Source organism: Gracilinanus agilis, chromosome 1, assembly GCF_016433145.1.
Source record: "Gracilinanus agilis isolate LMUSP501 chromosome 1, AgileGrace, whole genome shotgun sequence".
Lineage (NCBI taxonomy): Eukaryota > Metazoa > Chordata > Mammalia > Didelphimorphia > Didelphidae > Gracilinanus > Gracilinanus agilis.
Genome location: NC_058130.1, coordinates 724544776 through 724569763, shown reverse-complemented (window position 1 = coordinate 724569763; position 24988 = coordinate 724544776). Strand labels below are relative to the sequence as shown.

At 38.6% G+C, this 24988-nt stretch overlaps 1 protein-coding gene across 1 annotated transcript in view; it reads right to left on the bottom strand.

Annotated features, from left to right (window-relative positions):
* Window positions 1-496: 496 nt before the first annotated feature.
* The window catches only part of SIN3B (SIN3 transcription regulator family member B), a 61297-nt gene continuing 36805 nt past the window's right edge, over window positions 497-24988 (bottom strand). The window contains exons 9-19 of the mRNA XM_044671643.1: window positions 15459-15666; window positions 15180-15296; window positions 12078-12316; window positions 11634-11817; window positions 8763-9357; window positions 7139-7308; window positions 6455-6628; window positions 4633-4725; window positions 2818-2912; window positions 1009-1213; window positions 497-903 (exon numbers count right to left, since the gene is read on the bottom strand). Coding sequence (XP_044527578.1) covers window positions 673-903; window positions 1009-1213; window positions 2818-2912; window positions 4633-4725; window positions 6455-6628; window positions 7139-7308; window positions 8763-9357; window positions 11634-11817; window positions 12078-12316; window positions 15180-15296; window positions 15459-15666 — 2311 coding nt within the window. The 3' untranslated portion in view covers window positions 497-672. The remainder of the gene's footprint in view (window positions 904-1008; window positions 1214-2817; window positions 2913-4632; window positions 4726-6454; window positions 6629-7138; window positions 7309-8762; window positions 9358-11633; window positions 11818-12077; window positions 12317-15179; window positions 15297-15458; window positions 15667-24988) is intronic.

Here is a 24988-nt window from a genome sequence, read left to right as displayed (position 1 = left end):
GTCTATCAACAAATTTGGCCATTTCCAAAGTGAGTGTTCCATAAAGTTCCAGGTCTCCAAACATTCAGCCATTTTATAAAGGCCCTTTCTTGCACATTCTCTTGAGATATGGCATCTCCAACGTAGAAGCAACAATTGCAAATGTGTTCGTCGACAACCTAAGTCTTGCCTTTTCCATCAGTGACCAGGGGATAAGTGCTTGTCCAGCCAGAGATTTTAAATGGGGAAGCTATACAGGTTTGGCACAGGATACAACCTGACAGGTGGTATAGAATTAGGAAAGCAGCAGCCAAGGGAAGACCCCATGGATGCCATATGGTTAGTCAGGCCTAACTGGAAGGAGACACTGGTCCAATCTTACTCTTCCTCAGACCCATTGAGACCAAATTTAAAGCTACACAGTGTCTCCTAGAGTCAGTTTTGGATAGATCCAAGACTAAAGAACCAAATCTCAGAGAAATCTGCGATCTGCTCACTTTAGATCCAGGAGTGAAAATATAGGGTGATACTGTAAGGAGACAACTATGTTCCATATGAAAATACATAATAACCAATCTTGGATAAAATGCCATATGATAAATATCATTAATACACACATTGCATTCTCATCACTCTTTGCAAGAGTCCAAGCATCAGGACAGCTTCCAGCGCAATCTTCCCCTCATGGAGCAATCAGGGAGAAGCAGGGCGGCGGCTGTACTGCACCCGGTACCGAGTCACAGGGAGGCCGTGAATGGTCACCGTCTCACAGGTCGTTTTACATGGCACCATGTCCTCATCCTCCTCTCCCATCAACCAGTCCTGGACCAGCTCTGCGGCCTCTGAGGTGACGTTGTCCTCCAGCCAGCGGCTGTGCCACTCTTCAAACTGCTGGTGGTGCTTCAACAGGACAACCGGCTGTACCTGAGGAGGACAAGGGCAGAGAGCTGTCAGTGAGTGGAAGCAGGCCCTGCAGAGGAGGAAGGAGGAAGGGGCAGGGGGCACTCTGGTCAGTAACCACATTCATACCTGCTGAGCCCGGCACAGTGTCCCCCGACGGTACATGTAGTCCTCCGAGTTCATGATGAACACCATCTTGTGGGTGGTGAGCTTGAAGCGGCAGTCAACATTGCAGGCGCTCTCCACACCGACGAGTCTCTTCCAGGAACTCTTTACTTCGCTGCGGAGGGCTCGAACCTGCTTGCTTTGCCACTGGCGAAATTTCTTGAGGTTTCTAGGGTAATAAGCGAGAGAGGCTCAGAAAAATCATAAAAGGCCGACTTTAGGACCTGCAGAGAGTGGAGGGAAATAACGTATCCCCTGAAGAGGTTACTCTCTTGCTAACCTCCAGCCTGAATCCTGAGAACAGTCACATGTTAATTCCCTCTGGTATTTCTTTCCTGTATGAGATTTAATTAACAAGTTTCTTTAGCTGCTGAGATGTAGGAATCTTCTCAACTCTCTTCATTCTACTAGAGACTGTGTTACCATCTTGTTGTTTGGGGTTACTGAAGAAGCACAGAAAACTAGCCGTGAAAGTTGTTAGAACTGTAGCATTCCAGGGGTAGAAGAGACCTCAGGGGTCGACTTGCCCAAACCTCACCCCTGACAGAAATGTCCTCTATTACCTTGCCAGTGTCTGAAGAGCTACATACAGAGGCAGGGAGCTCAGTTACTCACTTCTAGGCCCTTCATTCTTTTGTTGGACAACCCTTTTTTAAGAGTTTTCTTTCTCTAAGGCAAAATAAACCTTTTTCTTATTACTCCTAGTTTTACGCTCTGGCTCCACACTAAAGAAGTATGATCCTTATTCACACAACAATCCTTCAGATATTTGGAGATAATCATCAGAAGTCCTGCTGAAGTCTTTTCTTCTCCAAGTTAAACAAATATCTCTAGTACTTTAAGCCAAGACAAGGTTTCAAGTCTCTCCTATTTCCTGGTTGTCCCCTCTCTAGGATAAAATTCCTGCTTGACAATATCCTTTCTAAAATGTTCCTGTTTGAGTTCACTGCCTTACTAACATAGCTGAGAAAAGAGAGGATGGTGGATCCAGACTACCATATTGGAATGTGCTGAGTCCAAAATGGTTCATGCTGCTAACATGCCCCATAAATTTCGCCACAATGATCCAATACTGACCTTCTGTTCTCAATCTCTGCACCTAAATCTGTTTTCCCTACTTGTCTCAGTCCCCTGAATTTTTTATACTGGAAAAAAACAAAACAAAACATCTTGGTATCAACCCAGCATAGCCTTTTTTTTTTTTTTTTTAAACCCTTACCTTCCGTCTTGGGGTCAATACTGTGTATTGGCTCCAAGGCAGAAGAGTGGTAAGGGTAGACAATGGGGGTTAAGTGACTTGCCCAGGGTCCCATGGCTGGGAACCAGCATGGCCTTTTAAAAGAGATTAACTCCAAACTCAGATCTTATCCACTCTCATCTAAAAAGGAGATTACCCTCTCCCTAATTGCTGGTCCAAGCTGATCCTGACCTCAGTGAGGCACAATATCCAGAAAGAATATAATACAAACTATATATGTGGTCTAATCAGGGCAAAGGGTAAATTCCCTTGTTCTGGATGCTACCTGTCTCTTCATAAACGCTGGAATTGCTTTAACATTTTTAGGAACCATATCACATTTTAAACTCATATTAAGTCTGTGGTCTTAGACTAAGGTCCCCAGGCTTCATCATAGTAGATGAGCTAAACAGGTGGCCCTCAAAAGGAAAACTAGTCCCAAATCCTCTCTACTCTTCACAGTTGCAAAGAAATACCCAAGCTGGTAACCTGGGGTGATTCAGAGTGGGCCATAAGTGAGTGGTGACTATCCTCACCTTTGCAGAAAAACAGGTTTCAAAAGGAAGCCATCATTTGGTGGATTCGGTGCTCCCTCTGTGCCCACATACTGCTCCATGTAATTGGCTAAGTGCTATATAAAAAAAAAAAAGAGACTCTCAGTATTCTTTCTCTCTCTTCTTTTAATGATGAATCACAAAGTCAGACTAAACCATACATTGTATGCAATGTGACCATATATTGTGTGCAAAACATGGTTAAACTTATCTAGCAAGAAGCAAACAACCTATCTGTCAAATGAGCAGGAAGATTAATTGACTAGATCATGACACATGAATGTAATGGTGGCACAAAAGTCCATAAAAAGAAATATGGATGTAAGTCAAATGATGGAAAACAGGATCAGCAAAATATAAACAGCATATACAATGAATACAACTAGATATTAAAAAAAAAACAAAGGCAATAGAGTTTTATGAACATGGATTTGGAAGAGCTCATCAAGTAAACCAATCTTTTATGTTTTTATTTTGTCAAATGCATTATGACTTTCCCCTCCTAACAATTAAGTTGTACAAAGAACATATTTTCAGATTTTATTGGGTGCTTTACTCTGCATTTGTTTTGCTGTGAATACCTTCATAATTAATTTTTTTTTAAACCCTTGTACTTCGGTGTATTGTCTCATAGGTGGAAGATTGGTAAGGGTGGGCAATGGGGGTCAAGTGACTTGCCCAGGGTCACACAGCTGGGAAGTGGCTGAGGCCGGGTTTGAACCTAGGACCTCCTGTCTCTAGGCCTGACTCTCACTCCACTGAGCTACCCAGCTGCCCTTCATAATTAATTTTTACAAGTTTGAAAAGGCTTACTGAACTTGCTAGGCACAGTAAAGAGAAAGCAGTCCCTCCCACCCAACAATCTAATGCTTACCAATCTTTCTTTGGATAAGTAAAGGAAATAAGCACTGCTTGAGGAAGGAGGGAAAACAAATCCAAATCCCTAGGCTTGGCTAAGGCATTGCAGCCAGTACAGATAGAGTTTAACTGAGTGCAGACATAATCTACCACTTCCCCAACCAATGTTGTGGCACAAGGACACTGTTAATAGAGCTAACCCCACCTGAAAACACTGAAATTCCCCTGACCAACCACTAAGCTGATGATACATTTAGGCCATGTATTGTGGTATAGGTTATATCCCTTAAAACGAGATGTCATAGAAGAATAAAACAGATTTAGTAGTATGATGAGAAAACACACTAATTATAGATTGCACTCAGATTTTATAAGAGAGAAAAAAAGAATAGCTACATTCAGATCAATACAATATACTATTAATCTTATAGCTCTAGTCCCTCTGCCCCCACAAAGTCATCTCAAATAATGTTGCCTCTTTAAAGAATCAACCAACAACACACACTGAGATGGGTAGATAAAAGGAATGGTTAACTAGGGACTTAGGCTTTCATTTATCACCCTTTCCATCAGAAGTGAGCAGACTATCCAGGGCAGCAGCAATAGCATCAGACTGGTGTCCTTGTGAATTTTCTAAAGCACCTCTGAAAGAGACTGGAGTCAGCTAGACTTCAGCAGTTTCCCACTCTCACCCTAATGCCAACCTAATGGAGTGAGCATAGCCCTCTTCAGGCATCATTGAAGGCAAGCTAACCAGAATGCCAAGGGGGCTGGCTACTGGGAAAACCACAGCTAGTAAGCTAAAGGGCCACAGCTCCCTAAAGGTCAATCCGGCCAAGCCCTCTTTCATAGTGGCTTCTTGCATGTGACTCTCAGCCACACCTTCCCCAGATGGCCCTCACCTGACCTGGACGGAGTCCGCAGAGCTGAGGCCTTTACCTGGACTTCCACAGGATCTTCCGTCTGTGCCTCTTCTGTGTCCAGCAACTCAATGGTCATTATCACTTGCCCTTTCCTCTGAAGAAACATCACCTAGAAAAGTGAATTATAAGCACATCTTACTACCTAAGGATATTGAGCAAGAAGATGCTTTGCACATAAGCAGACACAGGGAACTATACAGTCTCACAACTGTCCTGATTCACCATCAAAATGGAACCTTTTTTGACATAGTTCCCAAACTCTGAGCACAAAAGTATTTGGAAACATAATGGCAGAGCTGGAAGAGAGCCAAGAAGTCATTAAATCCAAACCATAACAAAGCAAGTCATCCCTCAATAATATCAGTGGCTAGGCATCACCAACCCCTCCTAGAATGCTTCTAACAAATGCACAGCTTACACACTGCACAGAGAGTCAAAGTCCAAAGCTGGATATCCAGAATAGCAAACCAACAATTACCTTCCTCTAACTCTTCTTGAGATAAACTAAGTTGTCCTGAGCCCTTTCATTTGTACGCCAGTCATTTCCAGATAAACCATTTTGTACATGCCCTACCTCAGAGCCCAAAGAGGTAACTAGCCATTCCCCAAATGTACCACGCCATCTGATCATGCCTACTGGCCATCCCTGGTGGCTGCAATGTATGGACCTAAGGACCCTTCAGAATCCCTCAAGGGCCTGCTCAGGTATACCTCTCTCAAGGAATCTTTCCTGATCTGCCTGGAATAGAAAGAATCCCACTAGCTAAAAGAATCCTCCCTGTAGGCTTGCCTGCTCAGTTTCCTAGAGCTCTCCTTCACCTTCCCTATGCCCTACTGCATAACATACTTATATGTGAATACCAGACTCCTCTCAGAACCTAAAATGCTATGGGACAGGGACTTTGCCACATTTTATCTCTGTATCCTTGGCACTTAGCATGATGTTCACAGTAAGCCCTTGATAAATGTCTGCTAAATGAATCATTATTGCTCCTCTCTCTACATAATTTGAGGTGATGGAGGCAAAGGAATATGCATGGATGTCTACTATGTGCCAAGCTCTCTAATAAGAGCTTTACATATATGATCTCATTTGATCAACACTGGGAAATAGGTAATGATATCCCTATTTTTTTATAGTTAAAGAAACTGAAGCTGAGAGAGGTTAAGTGACTTTCCAGGGTGACATACTTATTTGTGAATATCTTATCACAAATTGCTAGGAAGCTAATAAGCATCTGAGGCTGTACTTGAACTCGGGTCTTCCTAATCCCAGGCCCAGTACTCTCTCCACTGTGCCACCTAGCTGCCTTCAAGTACTTACTTCAAAATATCCCTATAGACAGTATATTATTTTTCTCACTTAACAAATAAAGAAAATGATGCTCATGATGCTCATGGTCACCCATCCAGCAAGTGGGAGAACCAAGCTCTGAACACAGGTCTGCACTGTCACCTCTACTGTTCCACATGGCCATGTGTGTGTCCCCCTCCTCCACCTTCTCTTGGCAGCTCTCTGGGGATACTGCAAGTGGCCAAAGGATCACTGAAGTCTGCTATAATTCCTGGGAGGTGCAGCAAGAAGAGCAGGAGAGCAAGCCCTCGGCACACGTGGGGCCCAGGCTCAATCTCTGGCACCTCCAGTTTCTTGCCCAAGGGAAGCAGCATGGTTGCACGGATGAGCACTACTTCTGGCATCAGAGATTCAGGTTCAGATCCTGCTTCTGCTTCTCATGCCAGGATGTGAGACAAGCTACTTACCTTTCTTGGCTTCAGTTTTTTCAGCTGTAAAAGGAGGGACCCAAGGGCTGTCACCTCTTTTGAAATGGATTCCTCACCTTAAAGCAGTTCTCATCCGCCATGCACCGCTCTGCCTTCCACTGGTAACTCGTCTCCTTGGCTGCGCGGACACAACGGGAGGACAAGTTCCCTCCCGCCGCACCGCGCTTTTTCTCATTAAGGTAAAGCTCCACCACTTTTAAACAAATGTCATCGCTCACCAGGTGATGAAGCTGTTGAGTTAGAACAAGGATAACTACTGATTCCAATGTAGGCATCACACCTCTATAAGATCTTTTTGAAAGTAAAATATATACATAGGTAAACTGAAAAATCAGAGCTTGCTCTCAAGATCTCACCGGCCAATCAAGGGAAAGGAAAAAGATCAGTATTTCTCTGAGATTATGCCCTCATTTAACCAAAGTGTCAAACAGGGCAGAAAGAAGCATTATAACTTAACTAAGTTCACAGACATTCAAAGCATTAAGTCAAAATGAAGTTCAGGACTCTGGTCTCCCTAACACCTGTTTTACTTGTTATATCCCACATGCTCATTTGAATTTGTGGCCCACAATATCAGGAAGGCCCCAAGAATAACCTTGGTAGGGTCAAGAACTCACGCAAAGTGAAGTAGAGAGCCTGCCTGACTTGGGGAAGGTCTTTGTGGGGCACATGTCCTGAATCCACATTAAGGAGGAACTTTTATGAAGCTGCTGAGCTCCAACTCTTTGCTCAATACTCACCTGCCTCACAATGTTCTGTACCAGTTTGTCCATAGTGAAGCCAATGTAGGCATGAATGGTGAACATCTCCCGAAGGGTGTCCTCATACTGTGTGGGATCAATATTGCCCTCTAGTAAACTCCTTACCATGTCCAAAAAAGCTGGGTAATATTCTTCCAGTTCTACTTCACCTAATTAAGAGACAGAGAATCTTTAATTCTTTCAAGATCACTCAGAGAAGAATGCATCACCAACAGATCAATAAAAGCATTCATGAAGAATCATCTCTGAAACACAATGGATTTATTTCAGCATCAAATGGTTCTGACCAGAATCAAATACTTACAATGCCTAATCTAAGAAAGCTGACAATTATTAATGAAATATTACAAAATAATTTCTAGCTACAAATCAACAAATTATCTATGTTTAAATATCTTAATGACACATGCACAATACTTTGAAAACCAGTGGTTTCATTAGTGAGATTACTCCTTCCTCCAATGAATATCACAATTCTTCCTTGCTTTGGAAAAAAAGGTTTTATGCTTTCTCAGGACCAAAAATATCACTGCCTTGCATGGCAGCCAAGATTCTGGAGATGGGGCCCTCAACAATTCAGTAGCCTAGCACCTAGATGAAAGACTCACTCTTGCACAGCCACTGCTAGAACCCATTCAAAGCCCTCTCAGAGAGCTAGGGCTCATCCAAGATGACAGTGACAGCTTGCTGGCTGTCTTTTTTTAAATTTAGTAAAGATCTTTTATTTTACCAATTACGTGTAATAACAAATTTCCACATAAGTTTTCCAAAGTTATATGATCCAAATTGTCTCCCTCCTTCCCATCCTTCCCCTCCTCTCAGAGGTGGCAAGCAATTTATCCTGGATTATATTATCACTAGTACAGTCTTTGAAGTCAAGATGAAGCCACAAAGAAGCATTGACAGTAGAGGAGTGTCTGAAAGAGAGGCTATACAAAGAAAAAAAGCAAGGCATTTTACTTAAACACCATTTGTATCAAGTGGGGATCATGGAAGAAGAGAAGCATGCCAATTCCTATTTATGAGACTGAGGTGCTGTGGTAAGTGAGAAGAACCCTGAAATGCAGTCATAATTGGCTCCTGACTCCCACACTCATGAGCTTGCTGGGTGACACTACATGAATCAAATCCCTTGTTGGAGCCTCTTTATTCCACCCTCCACTACATGGCAATAATGACATCTACCCGCCGCCACCACCACCACCATTACCCCCACCCCAACCTCATGGGCTGGAGTGAAAAAAGCTTTGTAAACTAAGGAGTGCTACACCCAAAGGACATCACTCCACTGACTCCCATGCATGTCCCAGACAAATGTCCCTTTCTCACATCACATATGACCACAGCCCAGGCTTTGCATTAGGGCTCTGAGGAGACCAAAAACATGCCACCAAACGCTTCCCTTATTTCAGAGTAGGCAGGAGACAAGCTGAGAAAAGGAGCTTTGTTTGCTCCAGCCCTAATGCCCCCCAACACTGCTGTCCCAGATCTGGCAATATCACAAGCATCAACAAGGGCACCTCCAGGGTAATCCCCACCAGTAGAGCGTAGAGGGGCCCAGTAATACAGTTTGGTGACAGATGAACCACTGAGTCATGCTTACTTGGCTGCTTTAGCCTCAGTTCCATCGCGGGATCATTGGATTTCTCCTTCCTCCCTTCACAAAGAAGTTTCTCTCTCTCCTTCTCAGTCCGATATTCTAAGAGCTGTTTCTGGGCTTGTCGGTAAATCTTTAAGAGTCTTGAACACAGAGTCTGGTGAAGGCGTAGGAAAAAATACCAATTGTTGTTGGCAAAAAAGAGGCTGTAAACATCATCCAGGGCCCCGGGCTGCTCGGGCAATGCTGAAGCACATAAGCCAGCTTTTTCATCTGGGGGGCTATTCTGTGGGAGAGACGCTGATTTTTTCCAAAGGTCAGTGGTATCCAGATTCTGTCCCTGACTATGTTCTCGGTCTTCATCTGTTGACTCTTCAGAAATACCAAGATCTGAGAGCTGGGAGAAGAACAAGCTGGGCACAAAATGGTGTACTATCTGCTGGATGGTGCCCTGGTCTTCTTTCTGGATTGTTGGCTGCCTCTTTACATAATAGCTGATGAGGGAAGCTGCATCCTCTAATATCTGCTTGTCTTCATAGACAAAAATAAGGTGGGGCTCATTCGTGGGGGCACTCCGGCCCTCTGAATGTTGTTCCTGATGCTGCAATGGGGGGGGGGGGGGAGGAAAGTGCCATTAGACAGAACATGATAATTTCCCAAACAATAGCATTATTATTATAAGTAGTGAAAAGTGTTAAGTTTTTTGTTTTTTTAAAGAAGGCCACATAGTATGACCCAGGAATTGAAGACCTGGATTCTAACTTTGGCTTTGCAATAACTAGCTGTGACATCTTGGAAAAGTTTCTCCAGCCCTCATCAGTTTTCCTATCTAGAGATGGAGTAGTTTATCTGTAAAGTTCCTTGAAGTTTGGCCACTTCACATTGAAGGTCCATTCTAGGACTGATATTTCACATTCTAAGGCCCCTCCTTGCTCTGGCATTCTGTACTCTAAGGACCTTCCTATCTCTGATATTACTGTTCTAAGGGCCCTCCCAGCTCCAATACTGACTTTTCTGAAGCCCTCCAAGCTCTCTGATAATCTGTATTCTAAAGACCCTCACAGGTCTGACATTTTCTTTTCTAAGGGCCCTTCCAACTCTGACAGTAGTAATATAAGAACATATTGGGAAAGTCATCAATAATACCAAAGGGCTCCCAACCTTAATTTCCCCCTAGAAAATTAAGTCCTTTGGAAATAGAGCATCTTTAGTTTAAAAAAGGAAAACATTTGTCAAAAATAAGTCTTCAGAGATTTAGACTAACTTAGCATTTTAGAAATGAGGAAACTCAGAGGTGACTCATCCAAGGCTACAAAGAGAATGCATGAAGAGCTGGGCTGAATAAAATTCCAGTCACTTTGCTGATGGAAGTTGCTTCTGGCTCTTTTATGCTACCTGGAAGACTCCAGCATAATTCAAGTGACAACATGATTACTAGAGGAATCCTATAAAACACTAGTACCATACAGTCTTAATTACAAAAAGGGTCTATGGATGGGTGTTTAACACAACCCTATGAACCATACAATTCAAACATGTTTATTATTCTATGATCTCCATTTCCCAACAAAGGAAACTGAGGCTCATAAAGATGAAATGATGTGCCTGAAGTTCCAAGGTTATTTAGTGGCAGAGTCAGGACTCCCATGCAGAACAGGCATTCTGACACCAAGTCTGGTAGTTTTTCCACTCTAACCAGCTACCTTGGAAGGCACCTGTCTGATGGAAAATAGGACCAAATTTCCTGCCCAAGTAAGACACAATTAAAGTAAATGTTTCACACATTACACTTAATGAAACAGAAGCCTGGTTTGCCTTAAAAAGCAAAGTAAAGGGGCAGCTGGGTAGCTCAGTGGAGTGAGAGTCAGGCCTAGAGACAGGAGGTCCTAGGTTCAAACCCGGCCTCAGCCACTTCCCAGCTGTGTGACCCTGGGCAAGTCACTTGACCCCCATTGCCCACCCTTACCAATCTTCCACCTATGAGACAATACACTGAAGTACAAGGGCTTAAAAAAAAAAAGCAAAGTAAATCAAAATTGAACATTAAGAGTAGAGAACTTATAACTTCTTAGAATTATATTTCTGTGTTTCTAAATCTGAGCTGTGTAATGTCCTCTACATGCTGACGATACTGCTGCTCTTCTTGTGACCATTTGTCATGTCTTCATGTACTTCCAGGAACTAGATGCCATTAGTGTGGGGTTATCCATCCAAAGAAGAGCTTCTAATTCTTCTGTAATTTAATAGAGGGTGCTGAAGAGATATGCTATGACCAACACTGCAATAATTCTGATGATAGCCAATCAGACCTAGACTAATCTTCACCTGGCACATTAAATATTTAAATTATCTTCAAAACTTTCCTTAAAAATTAATCTCTTGCAAAATCTCTGTCAAATATCTATTCAATCTGTCTGTGTGACTATCATAAGCTTGAAGACTCATGTCTTAGATATTAAAAAAAAAATTCTTGATGCCCTGCCACAAGGTTGCTCATGCCCAAAATGAACAAATGACATGAAACTCCACCAGTACAGGCTGAAACCAGGAGCATTAAGGACACTGGAAAGAGCACTGATAATAAACATCAGCAGCTTCATATTTGAGGCCCTGTCATTAACAGACTATGACATGGCAAGTCACTTCACTTTAGGGCCTTCACTTATGCACTGGTAAACAGAAGTGGGAATAGCCCAGGAATGCTACAGTCCCTTTCACTTCAAAGAATCCATGCTCCAAGGTTCCTTTCAACCTTAGATATCTTGTGATTTATGTTCCAAAGTTCTGTCCAGGTTGGACATACCATGTTCTAAGGTCTTTTCTGGTTATAATACAATATCATCCTCTTATCTCTGGGCAAACAGAAGTCTTACTTACCTCATCATAAACACTTTCAATTTCATTCAGCAAGCTTTTTGATCGAAGTGCTTTAGTATCATTTTGCTTAAAATTAACAGCCTGATGGTCAAGAGATTTTAAATAAGCCTTCTCATACTGCTCCCGCCAGATTTTATTGAAGCCCTGCTGGGCTTCTCTCCATTCTTCCTCTTTTGCTTTTAGTCTATGAGATATAATGTTCATTTATCAAGATAAAATAGAACATATAATTGGAACCTACACCCAAATATCTGGTGCAAATCTTAACACAAATGTGTGGATTAATTAAAGACACTGTAAAATTGGTTGGGTGAAAGAAATGTTACCTTTCTTCCTGTCCTCTTCAGCTCCAAACTTGGAAGCCACAATGAAGAGCTTCCCAACCTCCCCATTTCTGGACTAGAAGAGAATGCTAACCAGTAGCAAAAAGAAAACAGATAATACCTTTTCAACACTACAGGAACAGCAGTTACTGGATTCTTCTTCAGACTTTCAATAATTTCTGGGGCTTTATCACCATAAATTCGGTAGATAGCTCTTCTTTGGATGACTTCAGAAGTTCCTCCCAGGCAGTCATCCAATCGGAATTTCTCCTGATCTTCTGGAGACATTCTAGAGAGTTTTTTCTGCACACTCTCCAAAACCCGGATGGTGGCAAGGTTGGTCTCCAAGACAACATCTAACTATTAAAATAAATTCAATTCAATAAATATTTAAGCACCTATTCCATGTATACGATCCCAGTTATACAAGGGGGAAAAAAAAGAGATCCAACACACATAGAAGTACATCAAAACAAAATAATGCAAATTAATTTCAAAAGGGAGAAAGTGCTAACAGAGAGGAACAGGAAAAGACTCATGCAGGAGGGAAAACCTAAGTTCTTGAAAGAAACCCAAGATTCTACAAGATGAAGAAAGGGCATTCCAGACTCAGATCACTACCTGTGTAAAAGTGTAGACAGGCAAGGGGGTGGAATTTAGTGGCAGTCAAAAAAGCTCATTCGACCTTAGGGAACACTGGGAATGGGACAGCTTCCAAGAAGAGGAAACTGATAGTGTCACTGTACTGGGTTAGCATCGGACCTTATCTGGAGTACTGTGGTCAGTCCTGAGTAGCAGTTTAAGGAAATTGACACAGCAAAGAATATCTAGAGGAGGGTAACCACAATGGTGAAGATCCTCCTTCTAAGTCCATTTCACATGGGGATCAATTGAAGGAATAAACTCCCTTCCAACTCTCAAATTCATATTCACTTATGAAAATAACTAACAAACTAGAACGGAGACTGACAGAAATCATCAGAAACTAGACTGGAAAAGTCAGTGGGAGCCTAGTTGTGAAAGGGTTTTTAAAACAGTTGAATAAAAACAAACAAAAAAAAACAGTTGAAGACCTCATATTTTATCTGAGAGGCAACAGAGAGCCAGTGAAAATTTCTTTATAAGGGATATTAAATGGTCAGATCTTCAAGGAATCAACTTGGCATCTCTGTGGAAGATGAACCAGAGAAGAAAGAAATTGGAAAAAAAAAAAGGTATTCCAAGAAATCAATCAAGAAGTGATGAGGAACTGAATTAGGGCTATGTTCAAGTAAGCAAAGAGAAAAGAATAGGTATAAGAGATGTTGTGGAAGAAGAATCAAGAAAACATGAAAAGTGATTAGACAGGGAGGTTGAGAAGGGGAAGAGTCACTAGACATAAAACAGGAAATAATAATAAAAGGATGAACAAAGACATGAACTTAGGATTTTGAACTGAACAAAATTTACTGACAGCTTTTAAGATTTGATTTTAAAAAGTAGTATTGATATAATAGATTCCAACAAAATCAACTTGAAAGGTCTTCCTTCCTAAAGCCAGATCTGTGCAAGATAGCACATAATTGAAGAAGCTAAGAGTTGGAAGGAGTTAGAGGTATCTAGGCCCACTGGGATTGAAGCTGCTCAAACATCTGAAGTGACCGAGAACTCATTGCACCACATGGCAGTTCACTTCAGCATCACCAACCATTAAAGTCTGTCTTTATAGTTAACTACCATCTTCCTTTGCAATTTCACTGTCACCAATACTAGTTCTACTCCCTGGGACCAACAAAAGTAAGTCTAATCATATATAACAGTACTTATGTTTCCTATAAGTCTTCTCTAATAGCGTGAAAATTCCTCATTCCTTCAGTCAACCCTCACGTATTCAAGAAAAGTATCCAAAAATATCAAATTTTAGGAAGGATTTTTTTCAGGTAACACATTCACTCTGATAATATATGATTTATAATATTGAGAAATAGGACAATTTGTCATTAAGGGCTGTACCATGTGCTGAAAACATAAGCAGTCCTCTAGAATTCAGTCACCTTCTTGGCAGGAACTTGGTGACAAAATTGCATTCCTCCAAACATCTATGAAGTCCCGATCAATACATTTGAAAAAGCACAAAGTGTGTTGGTCTTTGGATTCCACAAGAGTACTCAAAATGGCATTTAATGGGCTAGCAAACAGGCCATGAGTCTTTCAGAACTACAGAAAAAGGAAATGCAATACCACACGGAAATCTTTCCTCTCTGTCAGTTGGTGGAGAGCGGCATCTAGAAAAGGCTTATGTGGCTACAAACTATAAAGAGGGTGGTGTTTATGCTCTTCTTTGTCTCACTCCACATTTGGAATATAATGTTCAGTTCTTGGTCACACATTTTTGTAGGGATATTAATATGACATGCTATGTTCAGAGGAAGGGAACTGTCATAGAAGGAAAATAGAAATCATGTCATTTGATTGAATTTACTGAGGATATTTACCCTGAAAAACGCTCCAGAAAGAAGACATGATAACTAAGTCTTCAAACAGCTGAACAATTATTGTATGGAAAAGGGATTAGGCTTGTTCTTATTGGTCCCAGAACAGAGCCAGGAACACTGGATTAGAGGTTTTGGTTTACTATGAGGAAAATCTTGTTAACAAGAAAGCTACCTAAAAAGCAGAGTGGATAGACTTGAGAGGTACTGAGTACCCCATCTCTAGAGATCTCCAGATGGAAGCTTGATGGTCTTTTGTCAGGTACAGAGAGGATTTCTTCCCAGACACAGTTTAGATTAAATGGTCTCTGAGATCCCCTCTATCGCTGAGGCTTTGCCTATCCATGCAATGGAAGGGGATGTCTTAAGAGGCAATAAGTCTTCCACTACTGGAGATACTAAAACAAGAGAATGGATGATCACCACTAGAGATGGTACAGAAGGAGTTCGTGTTTCTGTTAAAAATGGAAGTAAATTATCTTTAAGGTTCCCATTCCCTCTGAGATTTGAGAATCTGAAGAGACTAGACAAATGAAAATGACATAAGAAAGTGAACAAAAGGATGAATACTCCTATACAAAGAATAGTTCTTAAAAGGAAAAAGGTTGTCAATTAAAACGTCAGCTGCAAAATTGTGCTGCTACTCTTCAAAGACACTAAAAGAATCCATCAGCTCAAACTCTAAATTCTCTAATGTTTTCTAACCACCAGGATAATGCTGGGCAGAAGTAATCAAAGGATCACAAACATACCTCAAACCGTTCATCTTCACAGCGGTGAAGCTGCTCCTCATAAGGAGTTTTTTTTGAACTGACAAATGTGGAGTCTTCAGACCAAGATGGAAAGGACACCCAGGTATCATTTAAAACCTATGACAAAAAAGAAAAATCCAATATTATCTAAAGCTTTGACCTTTTCCATGTAAGTCACAATAATCACTCTGTTTCACTGGTTCCTCAGAATTCTGAGAAAGGCCACGGTTAATGTCCTTAAAATGAAGTAGCAAAAATCGCCACATGGGCGGCAAGTACCTCCTTGCATATGGCTGTCCTGCCACTGCACTTTGGCTGTTGATAAGTTTTGGGGAGTGCCCGGTAACTAGATCCTATGCGCTTGCAAGATGCGTAGTCAATTTCCCGACCAATTCCATCCCCCGATCGATCACTCATGGGTGGTGCAAACGAAAGCTCTTTTACTCCCAAGAAGGACTTGAATTGAGCGAAGAGTTCTGGAAATTTTCTTCAAAAGTTAAAGGCATACTGTAAGTCCACATAGTCATGGCCTTTCCAAAGAGGTTTATGTAGAGTGAATATAATAGGTGCTCAGTAAATTTTTGGTAAATGAAGATAGGAGGCTTGATCCTATCTCTAGCTCGGGGGTTCTTAACCTTTTTTGAGTAACCTTTGGTAGTCTGCTGAAGCCTATGGACTCCTCAAAATGATGTTTTCAAAATGCATTTTTAAAAAAGTTTCAGGGCCCTAGGTTAAGAACTTTCTGTTCTATTTCTGACAAAGTCAATAGCTAAGTTATACAGCATTTACTTATACATAAATTGGCAATTTTCATGTCATATCTGGCTTGTATAAAACTTGGTTGTTATTTTTCCATGTATAACTTTGTACTGCTAATTCTTCTCAGATAGATCATCCTTTTAAAGTTGGCTTATATTTGGAAAACTATGATCTGTAGCTTTCACATATCCAGTACCATACAGGTTCAATAATCTCTATATTTTTAATGATCTTTTAGTGCTAAATATTATGACCTGGAATCAATGCTCCATGCCAGCAACGACATAAAGTTGGCGACATTTCTGGCCAGGTTTTTTAAATGGTTATCCTGTTTTCAGACTGTTATTGTCTAAAGTAGATCTATTTTCCATGCTGATCAGTACTGAGCATTTACTATGTGCAGAGCAATAGTATAAAGACAAAGATCCAGGAAGATAAGACCTATTCCCCCATTTCCCTTTCCCACCCACCCCACCTTCTTATCTCATGACAGGCAGTGAGGCTAACAAGACATAAAATAAGGTCTGAAAAAAAGATTCTAACTCCATCCCATTGATCATAGTGTGAGGTGTGGAAACAGGATTGCTCAGCAGACAGAGCAAGATACTTGGAAGTCAGGAAGACATGGGCCCAAGATCTGGCTTCACCATTTACTATCTCAGGTGGAAATGTGATACATCAATACAAAACCGGTTAAATTATACTGTATTGATATAAGCTTGCTTTCCTCCCTAAAATCCAGCTTACAGGAGGTAAAACATGAGTGCAGTCTATAACTAGTATTGTGTAATTCATTTTTGTTTTCCTATCAGAAAGATGGGTAGACTTTATTTATTTTTTATTTCTAAAAATCCTTACCTTTCATCTTAAAATCAATATTATGGTTCCAAGACAGAAGAGTGGTAAGGGCTACACAATGGGGGTTAAGTGACTCGCCCAGGGTCACACAGCTAGGAAGTGTCCTGAGGCCAGATTTGAACCGAGGACCTCCCATCTCTAAGCCTGGCTGTCAATCCACTGAGCCACCCAACTGCCCCTTAGACTTTATTTTTAAAGTAAGTTTTTATTGATAGAATTTGTATTTTCACATCATGATAGTTTTCTCCAGTACCACTTCTCTTCCCCTCCTAGACAGTTATCCTATAAAACAAACAGCATTTTTAAATAAGAGAAAAAAGGGGGGAAATTGGCATAACTGATCAATATTGTAAAACATGAAAATATGTGCAGTATACAATTGAGGGTCCCATACTTCTGCCAAGAAGCCACTTCCATTGAAAGTATTTTCTCATATTTTGCAACATGTGCTTCTGACTTTATGTGTATGGTTGTTTTGTTTATATTATTGTATATTTGCTTGGCTGTTTCATTCTGCATCAGTTCATGTCAATTTGTTCATGCTTCTTTTGTATATCACATTCTTTATTTCTTACCGCACATAATATTCCATTACATTCATGTACCATACTTTGTTTAGCCATTCCCAAATCAATGGACATCTATTTTGTTTCCAATTCTTTACTATCAAAAAAAGTCTTGCTATGAACATTTTGGAGTATATTAGTATTTTTATCAATGTCCTCCTTGGACACTAAGCCTAGTAAGGAAATGTCTGGGTCAAAGCATATGGCTACTGTAATCACTTTATCTGCATAATTCCAAACTGCTATCTAAAATGATTGTACCAAGTCAGAGTTCCATGAACAATGTACTGTTTGCCTATCTTCCCAAAACCTCTCCCAAAACTGACTACAATATTCCCACCTTTGCAAAATTTTCAGGATGTGAGGTAAAACCTTAAGACTGTTTTGATTTGCATTTCTCTTATGAGGGGTCAGCAACATATAGTTCTTTCTGCAGGAGCCATAAAGTCAATTTTTTCTCAGGTGCTGTTACAGGAGCGCACACTGTGAGCACTGTACGGCTCTCACGAAATTACATTTTTAGAAATGTGCCGTTTATGGCTCTCACGGCCAAAAAGGTTGCCAACCCCTGCTCTTATTATTAGTAATTTGGAGCATGTAGTTGTAACTATTTGCAATTCCTTTAAGAACTGATCATATTCTATGACTTCTAAGTTTGTGGGTATTGGCACACACCCCAATCATTATGCCTTGGATAACAAAACCTTATCAGAGAAATTTACTAAAAAGATTTTTCCTTTCAATCATTGCCCTTTTTATCCTTTTTGCATTATTTTTGTCTATAGTTTTTCAGTTTCATGTAATCAAAGTTATCTATTTTATCTTTTGCAATTACCTGCAATCCCTCATTTGCCTAAGAACATCATAGCTGTGAAAGGTATATGATCTGCCTCTCTTCTAATTTTTTTATGGTATGATCTTTAATATTAAGGCCAGGTACCCATTTAGAATATGCTGTGAATTATCGTGTAAGGTGTTGGAATAAGCCTGACAAGTCCTCAGCAGGTTTTTCCCAGCAGTTTTTATCAGATAGTTCTTTCTTAATTTATATTTTCCACTTTATCAAATACTGTCTTATTGAACGTTTTTCTGATGATCTTTTGTCTAGTCTGTTTCGTTGGCCTGCCTCTCTATTCTTTAAATACCAAGAGGTTTTGATAAATGCTGCTTTATGATATAGTTTAAGGTCTGGGAGTACTATTATTTTCTTCCTCCTTCCCTCTTTTCATTTTTTCCTTTGTTCATTCAGATCTTTTATTCTTCCAAATGAATTTTATTATTTTATTAAGTTCCATAACGCATCCTTTTTTAAAAAAACCCTTACCTTCTGTCTTGGACTTAGTACTGTGTATTGGTTCTAAGGCAAAAGAGTTGTAAGGGCTAGGCAATAGGAATTAAGTGACTTGCCCAGGGTCACAAAACTAGGAAGCATTGGAGGCCAGATTTAAACTTAGGACCTCCTGTCTCCAGGTTTGGCTCTCAATCCATTGAGCCACTCAGCTGCCCCTATAAAGCATCCTTTTTGGCAATCTTATTGGCATAGTATCAAAAGCATAAATTGTGTTAGTCTTGTCATTTTTACTGTATTACTTATTCATGAACACTGACTATTCCACTAGTTAGTTAAGTCATTCAAAATGTTTTCTTTGCTTCTGTAGATCAATCTCCAGATAATTCATGCAATTTACTGTTACTTAGAGTGAGATTACCCTCTTTTATTGGGTCTTGAACTTTGTTATATTAAAGTTGTTGATTTTCAAGGGCTTCTAGACTGCCACTCTACTCTTATTATTCTCATTTAGTTTAGTATCTTTGCTAATTCTCTAGGATTTTCTAAGTAAACATCATTGTAATTACTGTATATTTCATATTATTAGCAAATCGGGATAGTTTTCTTCTCTTTATCTATCATTATGCCTTAATATAATCCTCTTGTCTTATATTTGCCATTGCTAACATTTTCAGAACTAATAGTAGGGAGAGTGCTTAATTCCTGCCTTTCATGGGAAAGATTCTAGTCTGTCCCCATTGCATATGATACTTGTTTTTGGTTTTAGAAACTTTCTAATGATAGTTTAAAAATATATTTGTGGCTATACTGTGTAGGATTTTTAGCATAAATGAATTGTATTCTGTTAAAGGTTTTGTTCCTTATTTACTGAGATAATCATGTGGGTTTAGATGTTTTTGTTAATATGATTGTCTTATTTTCCTAAGAGTATGGCAAAAATCAGGTTTAGATCAATCTCACACCCTATACCAAAATACAGTCAAAATAGGTATATGATTTAAACAAAAAGAGTGATATTATGAGTAAATTAGAAGAACATAGGATAGTTTACCTGCCAGACCTATGGAAAAGGGAAGAATTTATGACCAAACAAGAGATAGAGAACATTACAAGATAAAAAATGAATATTGATTACATTAACATAAAAAACATTTGTACAAACAAAACCAGCATAACCGAGATTAAAAGGGAAACAACAAATCAGAAAAAAAATTTATAACAAATTTCTCTAATAAAGGCCTCATTTCTCAAATATATAAAGAACTAAGTCAAATTTATAAGAATCCCAATTGATAAATGCTCAAAGGCTATGAATAGGCAATTTTCAGATGAAGAAATCAATGCTATCAATAATTATACAAAAAATGTTCTAAGTCACTCTTGATTAGAGAAATGCAAATTAAAACAACTCTGCAGTACCACCTCACACCTGTCAGATTGCCAATATGACAGTAAAGAAAAGTGATCAATGTTGGAGAGGATGTGGCAAAATTGGGACATTAATGCACTGCTGGTGGAGTTGTGAATTGATCTAACCATTCTGGAGAGCAACTTGGAATTATGCTCAAAGGGATATAAACAATGTATACCCTTTGATCCAGTAATACCATTACTAGGTCTGTATTTCAGATAAAAAAAAATGAGAAAGGATCTGTTTATACAAAATATTTATAGTTGTTCTTCTTGTGGTAGCAAAGAATTGTAAACTAAAGGGATGTCCCTGAATTAGGGAATGGCACAAAATGTGGTATATGATAGTGATGGAATACTATTGTGCTATAAGAAATAATGAGCAGGATGATTTCAGAAAGAGCTGGGAAGACCTACGTAAACTGATGCAGAGGGAAATAAGCAGAAATAAGAGAACCTTATACATAGTAACTGTAATACTGTGGAATGATCAAATATGATAGACGACTTAGCTATTCTTAGCAATACAATGATCCAAGTCAATTCAGAGGGATTTATGAAAAAGAACACTATCCACCTCCAGAAAAAGAACTGTTAGAATAGGAATGCAGATGAAAAAATAATTATGACTTGTTTATTTGCATATATATTTTGGATTTGGGGTTTTATAAATTATTCACTTATGAAAACTAATAATATGGAAATGTTTTGCATGGTAATACATTTATAACCCAGACTGAATTGTTTCTCAGCTCTGGGAGGGAGAAGGGAAGAAGGGAGGGAGACAATATACAATATGGAACATATAACTTCAGGAAAGTTATGTGGAAATTTGTTACTAAAATTTTTTTAAAATATGATTGTCCTTATTTTCCTAATATTGAACCATCCTTGCATTGTTAGTATAAATCTAACTCAGTCATACTGAATGATTTCTTAGATAACTAGCTATAATCTAATAGAATTTTATTTAAAATTTTTGAATCATATTCATTAATGATATTGGTCAGTCACTCAACAAGCATTTGTGTGCCAGGTACTATGCTAAGCACTGGAGTTACATAGAAAAGCCAAAGACAATTCCTGCACTAAAGGAACATATAGTCTCATAGGTAAGACAATATAGAAATAACTATGTAAAACAATATATACATATAAAGTAAGGGGCAGCTAGTGGCTCAGTGGATTGAAAGCCAGGCCTAGAGACAAGTCCTGGGTTCAAATACAACCTTGGACATTTCTTGTGTGACCCTGGGCAAGTCACTTAACTCCAATTGCCTAGTCCTTACTGCTCTTCTGCCTTGGAACCAATACATGATATTGATTCTAATTCAGAAAGTAAGAGTTAAAAAAAAAGAAATATACACAGTAAATAATAATAATAATCAACAGAAGGATTGCACTAGCATTAAGGGATATCAAGAAAGGCTTTTTTAAAAAAGTAGCATTTTAGTTGAGACTTTAAGGCAGCCAGAGAAACTAGAAGGCAGAGATGAGGAAGGAGGAAATTCCAGAAAGGGACAGCCAGTGGAAATGCTCAGTCTAGAGATATAATGTCTAATTCAAAGGCCTGCATCACTGTATCTCAAGAGTCTGCAACTCTCATTCATGCTTACTATTAGGAATATTTGTATTTCATAAAAGATGTGGTTGGGGTGACTTCTTTCTCAATTTTTAAGATTTTTGTGGTATCAGTATTAACTGTTTAAAAATCTGATACAATTTTCCTGTGAATCCATTAAGAACAGAAAATTTGGGTTAAGATTTTTTATTTGTTTTTTGTTAGTCTGGACATTTTATAATTCTAAATATACTTTTCAGTTTCTTTTGTGTTCTCAAATGTTGGTTTTGTTGAAACTTCATCCTTTACTACTGTTGATTTGATTTTCTATGCTCTTCTTTTCAATCAAATTGTCTAAACATTTATCAATTTTGTCTTTTAAAAAAAACTTTAGCTTGTCTTAGTATCAATTTTAAAACATAAGAGAAGCAAGGGCTAGAATTTTGTTAGTCTTTTCAAAGACAAAGCTTTTAGTTTTGTCATTTCCATAGGATTTTTGTTTCCAGTTTATTTCTCCTCTAATTTTTACTATCTCCTCTTTTATAGTTTAGGTTTATTCTTTGGCTTTCTAATTTTTAAAAATGCATGTTCAGTTCTCTTTTTCTATTTTGTTAAGGTATGGTAACAGGTAAATGACTGCTTTATTTCTCTGCATTCCAGAAATTCTGCTGTTGTTTCATCATTATAATTTTATTTCATATACTTAATGCTTTTATGATTTGTTCTTTGACATTCTTTAGGATTTCATTAAGTCTCCATTTGGGTCTCTGGTTTTTGTGATCCCTAAGCTATTTTTATTGTTATAGTCTGTAAAGAATGTATTTACTATTTCTGCCTTTTAAACATTTTTTTTGGCATTACCTCTGTGCCTAATAGTCAATTTTTTTAAGTTTCATGTGATGGCTGGGACATTTTTAAAAAATCATCACATTTAGAAAATTCCGTAAGTCTTTTGGTTCTAGTCTCTCTAGCAATTTGTTCAGTTCTATATTTTCCCATCTGTTTTTTTTTTTGTTATATAAAACAAAGGACACTGAAATTTCCTGACACTACTGTGCATCCATATCTTCTTGTAGTTCAGTTAACTTCTCCTTTATTAATTTAGATGCTGAAGCATTTGAAGCAGGTAAATTTAATATTGAAAATAGTTTATTGTCTATGGTTCATTTCAATATAAGGCAGTTTCTTTATTTCTCCCTTTTTCTGTTTTGTAGGTTTGTTTTTGCTTTTTTGGATTCACCTGATACATAGTAAAAAATTTTCGAATCCCTCATTTTGATTCTGTTTTTAAAAATGTCTCTTTTAAGAAATAAATGTAGAGTTTTGTTTTCTTATAAAATCTGTCATTTTTTTCATTTCTTTGGACTGTTTAATCCATTCACATTCAAAGTTAATAACTTAGTTTTAGATTTTCCTCTAATTTGTCCTTAAATGCCCCCACCTCCAGTGCAAATTAGGTCTTTTCCTTCTCTGTAAACATAGTACTACTCTTCATTTATTTTAGTTTGATCTACTTTAAGGCAATCCTATTCTCATCCATTCTCTTCACCTTTCCCTCAAACTTCCTAGAATTTATTACCCCTTCCCCTAATTTAATTTTTTTCTTGCTTGCTTTTATCTAGTTATTTAATTCTTCCTCCCTAGTTAAGTAAAATCCTCCTCTTCCCCTTCAACTTATTTTGTTCATTAAGTTTTTTTTTAATCCTTACCTTCTTTCTTAGAATCACTACTGTGTATTAGTTCCAGGGCAGATAAAAAGGGCAAGGCAATGGGGGTTAAATGACTTGCCCAGGGACACACAGCTAGGAAACATCTGATTTCATATTTGAACCCAGGACTTGCTATCTCCAAGCCTGACTCTCAATCCATTCAATCCTGAGCTACCTAGCTGCCCCCTCTCTGCCTTTTTCCAAGAAAGAATTCCCCTCTTATTCTTTTCCTTATTTCTTATCTTTCTAGACTTTTTATTAAGACCTTAATTCTTTGATTTATGGCCCTTATATGCTTTTTTATTCATCCTTTACCCTCTATATATCTTATGAAATTATAGCTTCTAAGGTACCTATTTTAAGTTCTATATTATTGCCCTATAAATCTTGTCCCCAGATTCCTTTTTTTCCTCAATTATGCCATACTCTTAGAAATACCAATTCCTGATAGAAATTCCTGTGCTAAGAATAGTCCTTCATCATGGACTGTGAAGTTCATATTGACTTTTGCCTTTCCCACTGGTCTTTTTTCCTCCCTAATTTGATTTGAAATATCCTTGGGTTGCTGGACCTTCCAACTCTTCTAGGTGTCAGTTGCCCACAGCAACTGATTCCCCTTTCTGAAGCAGGATGAATAGTCTCTCTAAACTTCAAATCCCTGCAGATTATATCCATTGTAAAGTCCTAATTTCCTTTATAAAATCTCTTTTCTACCATGGAAACATTCATGAGTGGTGCCCCACCCATTATTCAAACAAGATTTCTCCAATACTTCAGTCCTTTTTCAATCACCGGTTCTCCTGAAGACTCTCATTCTCAAAAGACTACAGGAATTATTTCCCCTTCTTTGTTAATTTTTGACTTGATTATGATACATTACATATCCCCCTATATCTTCTCCCTCCCCTCTCCCTTTCATGCCCCTTCACATTCTTTAATTTAATCCCACAAAAAACCACTGATTCACCTAGAGGTGGAGGATTGTGAGGTTTAGTCTATGTTTCAGGGTTGTTTTCTTGCCATCACTTCTAATTATTATTTTTTTCATCCTTGTCTCCTTGTATGCATTCAGAAAGAAATCTCTTTGTGTCTCTGTTAATTTATTAGCATCCTTGTTTGCTATATTTGTTACTTGTACTTCTACTATCTGGGGTGTTTGAAAAGCAAATAATTTCTTCAGGTCTTGTTTTCTTTGAAGGTCTGTTTTGAGCACTTCTTTTTTACTGAATACCCATCTCTTTTCATTACCAGATAAGCTCAGATTTATAGGGTGGGTCACCTTATTTTGCATCTTGAGGTCTTTTATGCTTCAGAACATATTAGTTAATTTTCTCCTGTGGTTTCTGGTGAATGCCAAGAAGTCTTAGTAATTCAAATTTCCTTTCCTTTAAATTTGAGGGTCTTTCTCCTGTTCACTTACAGAATTTGCTCTTTGTCAGTGAAACTGTTCAATTTAACGGAATTTGCAGGATATGGTTTATTTATGGAGATATTGATTGGATTCTTTGGAATGGCATTTTGCTTCTTATATTCAAAAGTACTGAGCAATATTCTTGTACTATTTCTTGTATTATACTGTTCAATTTTTTTGACTAGTGTTTTTCTAGTAGACCTATAATCTTCAAGTCTTTGAAAGACACACCCTGTCTTTGAGG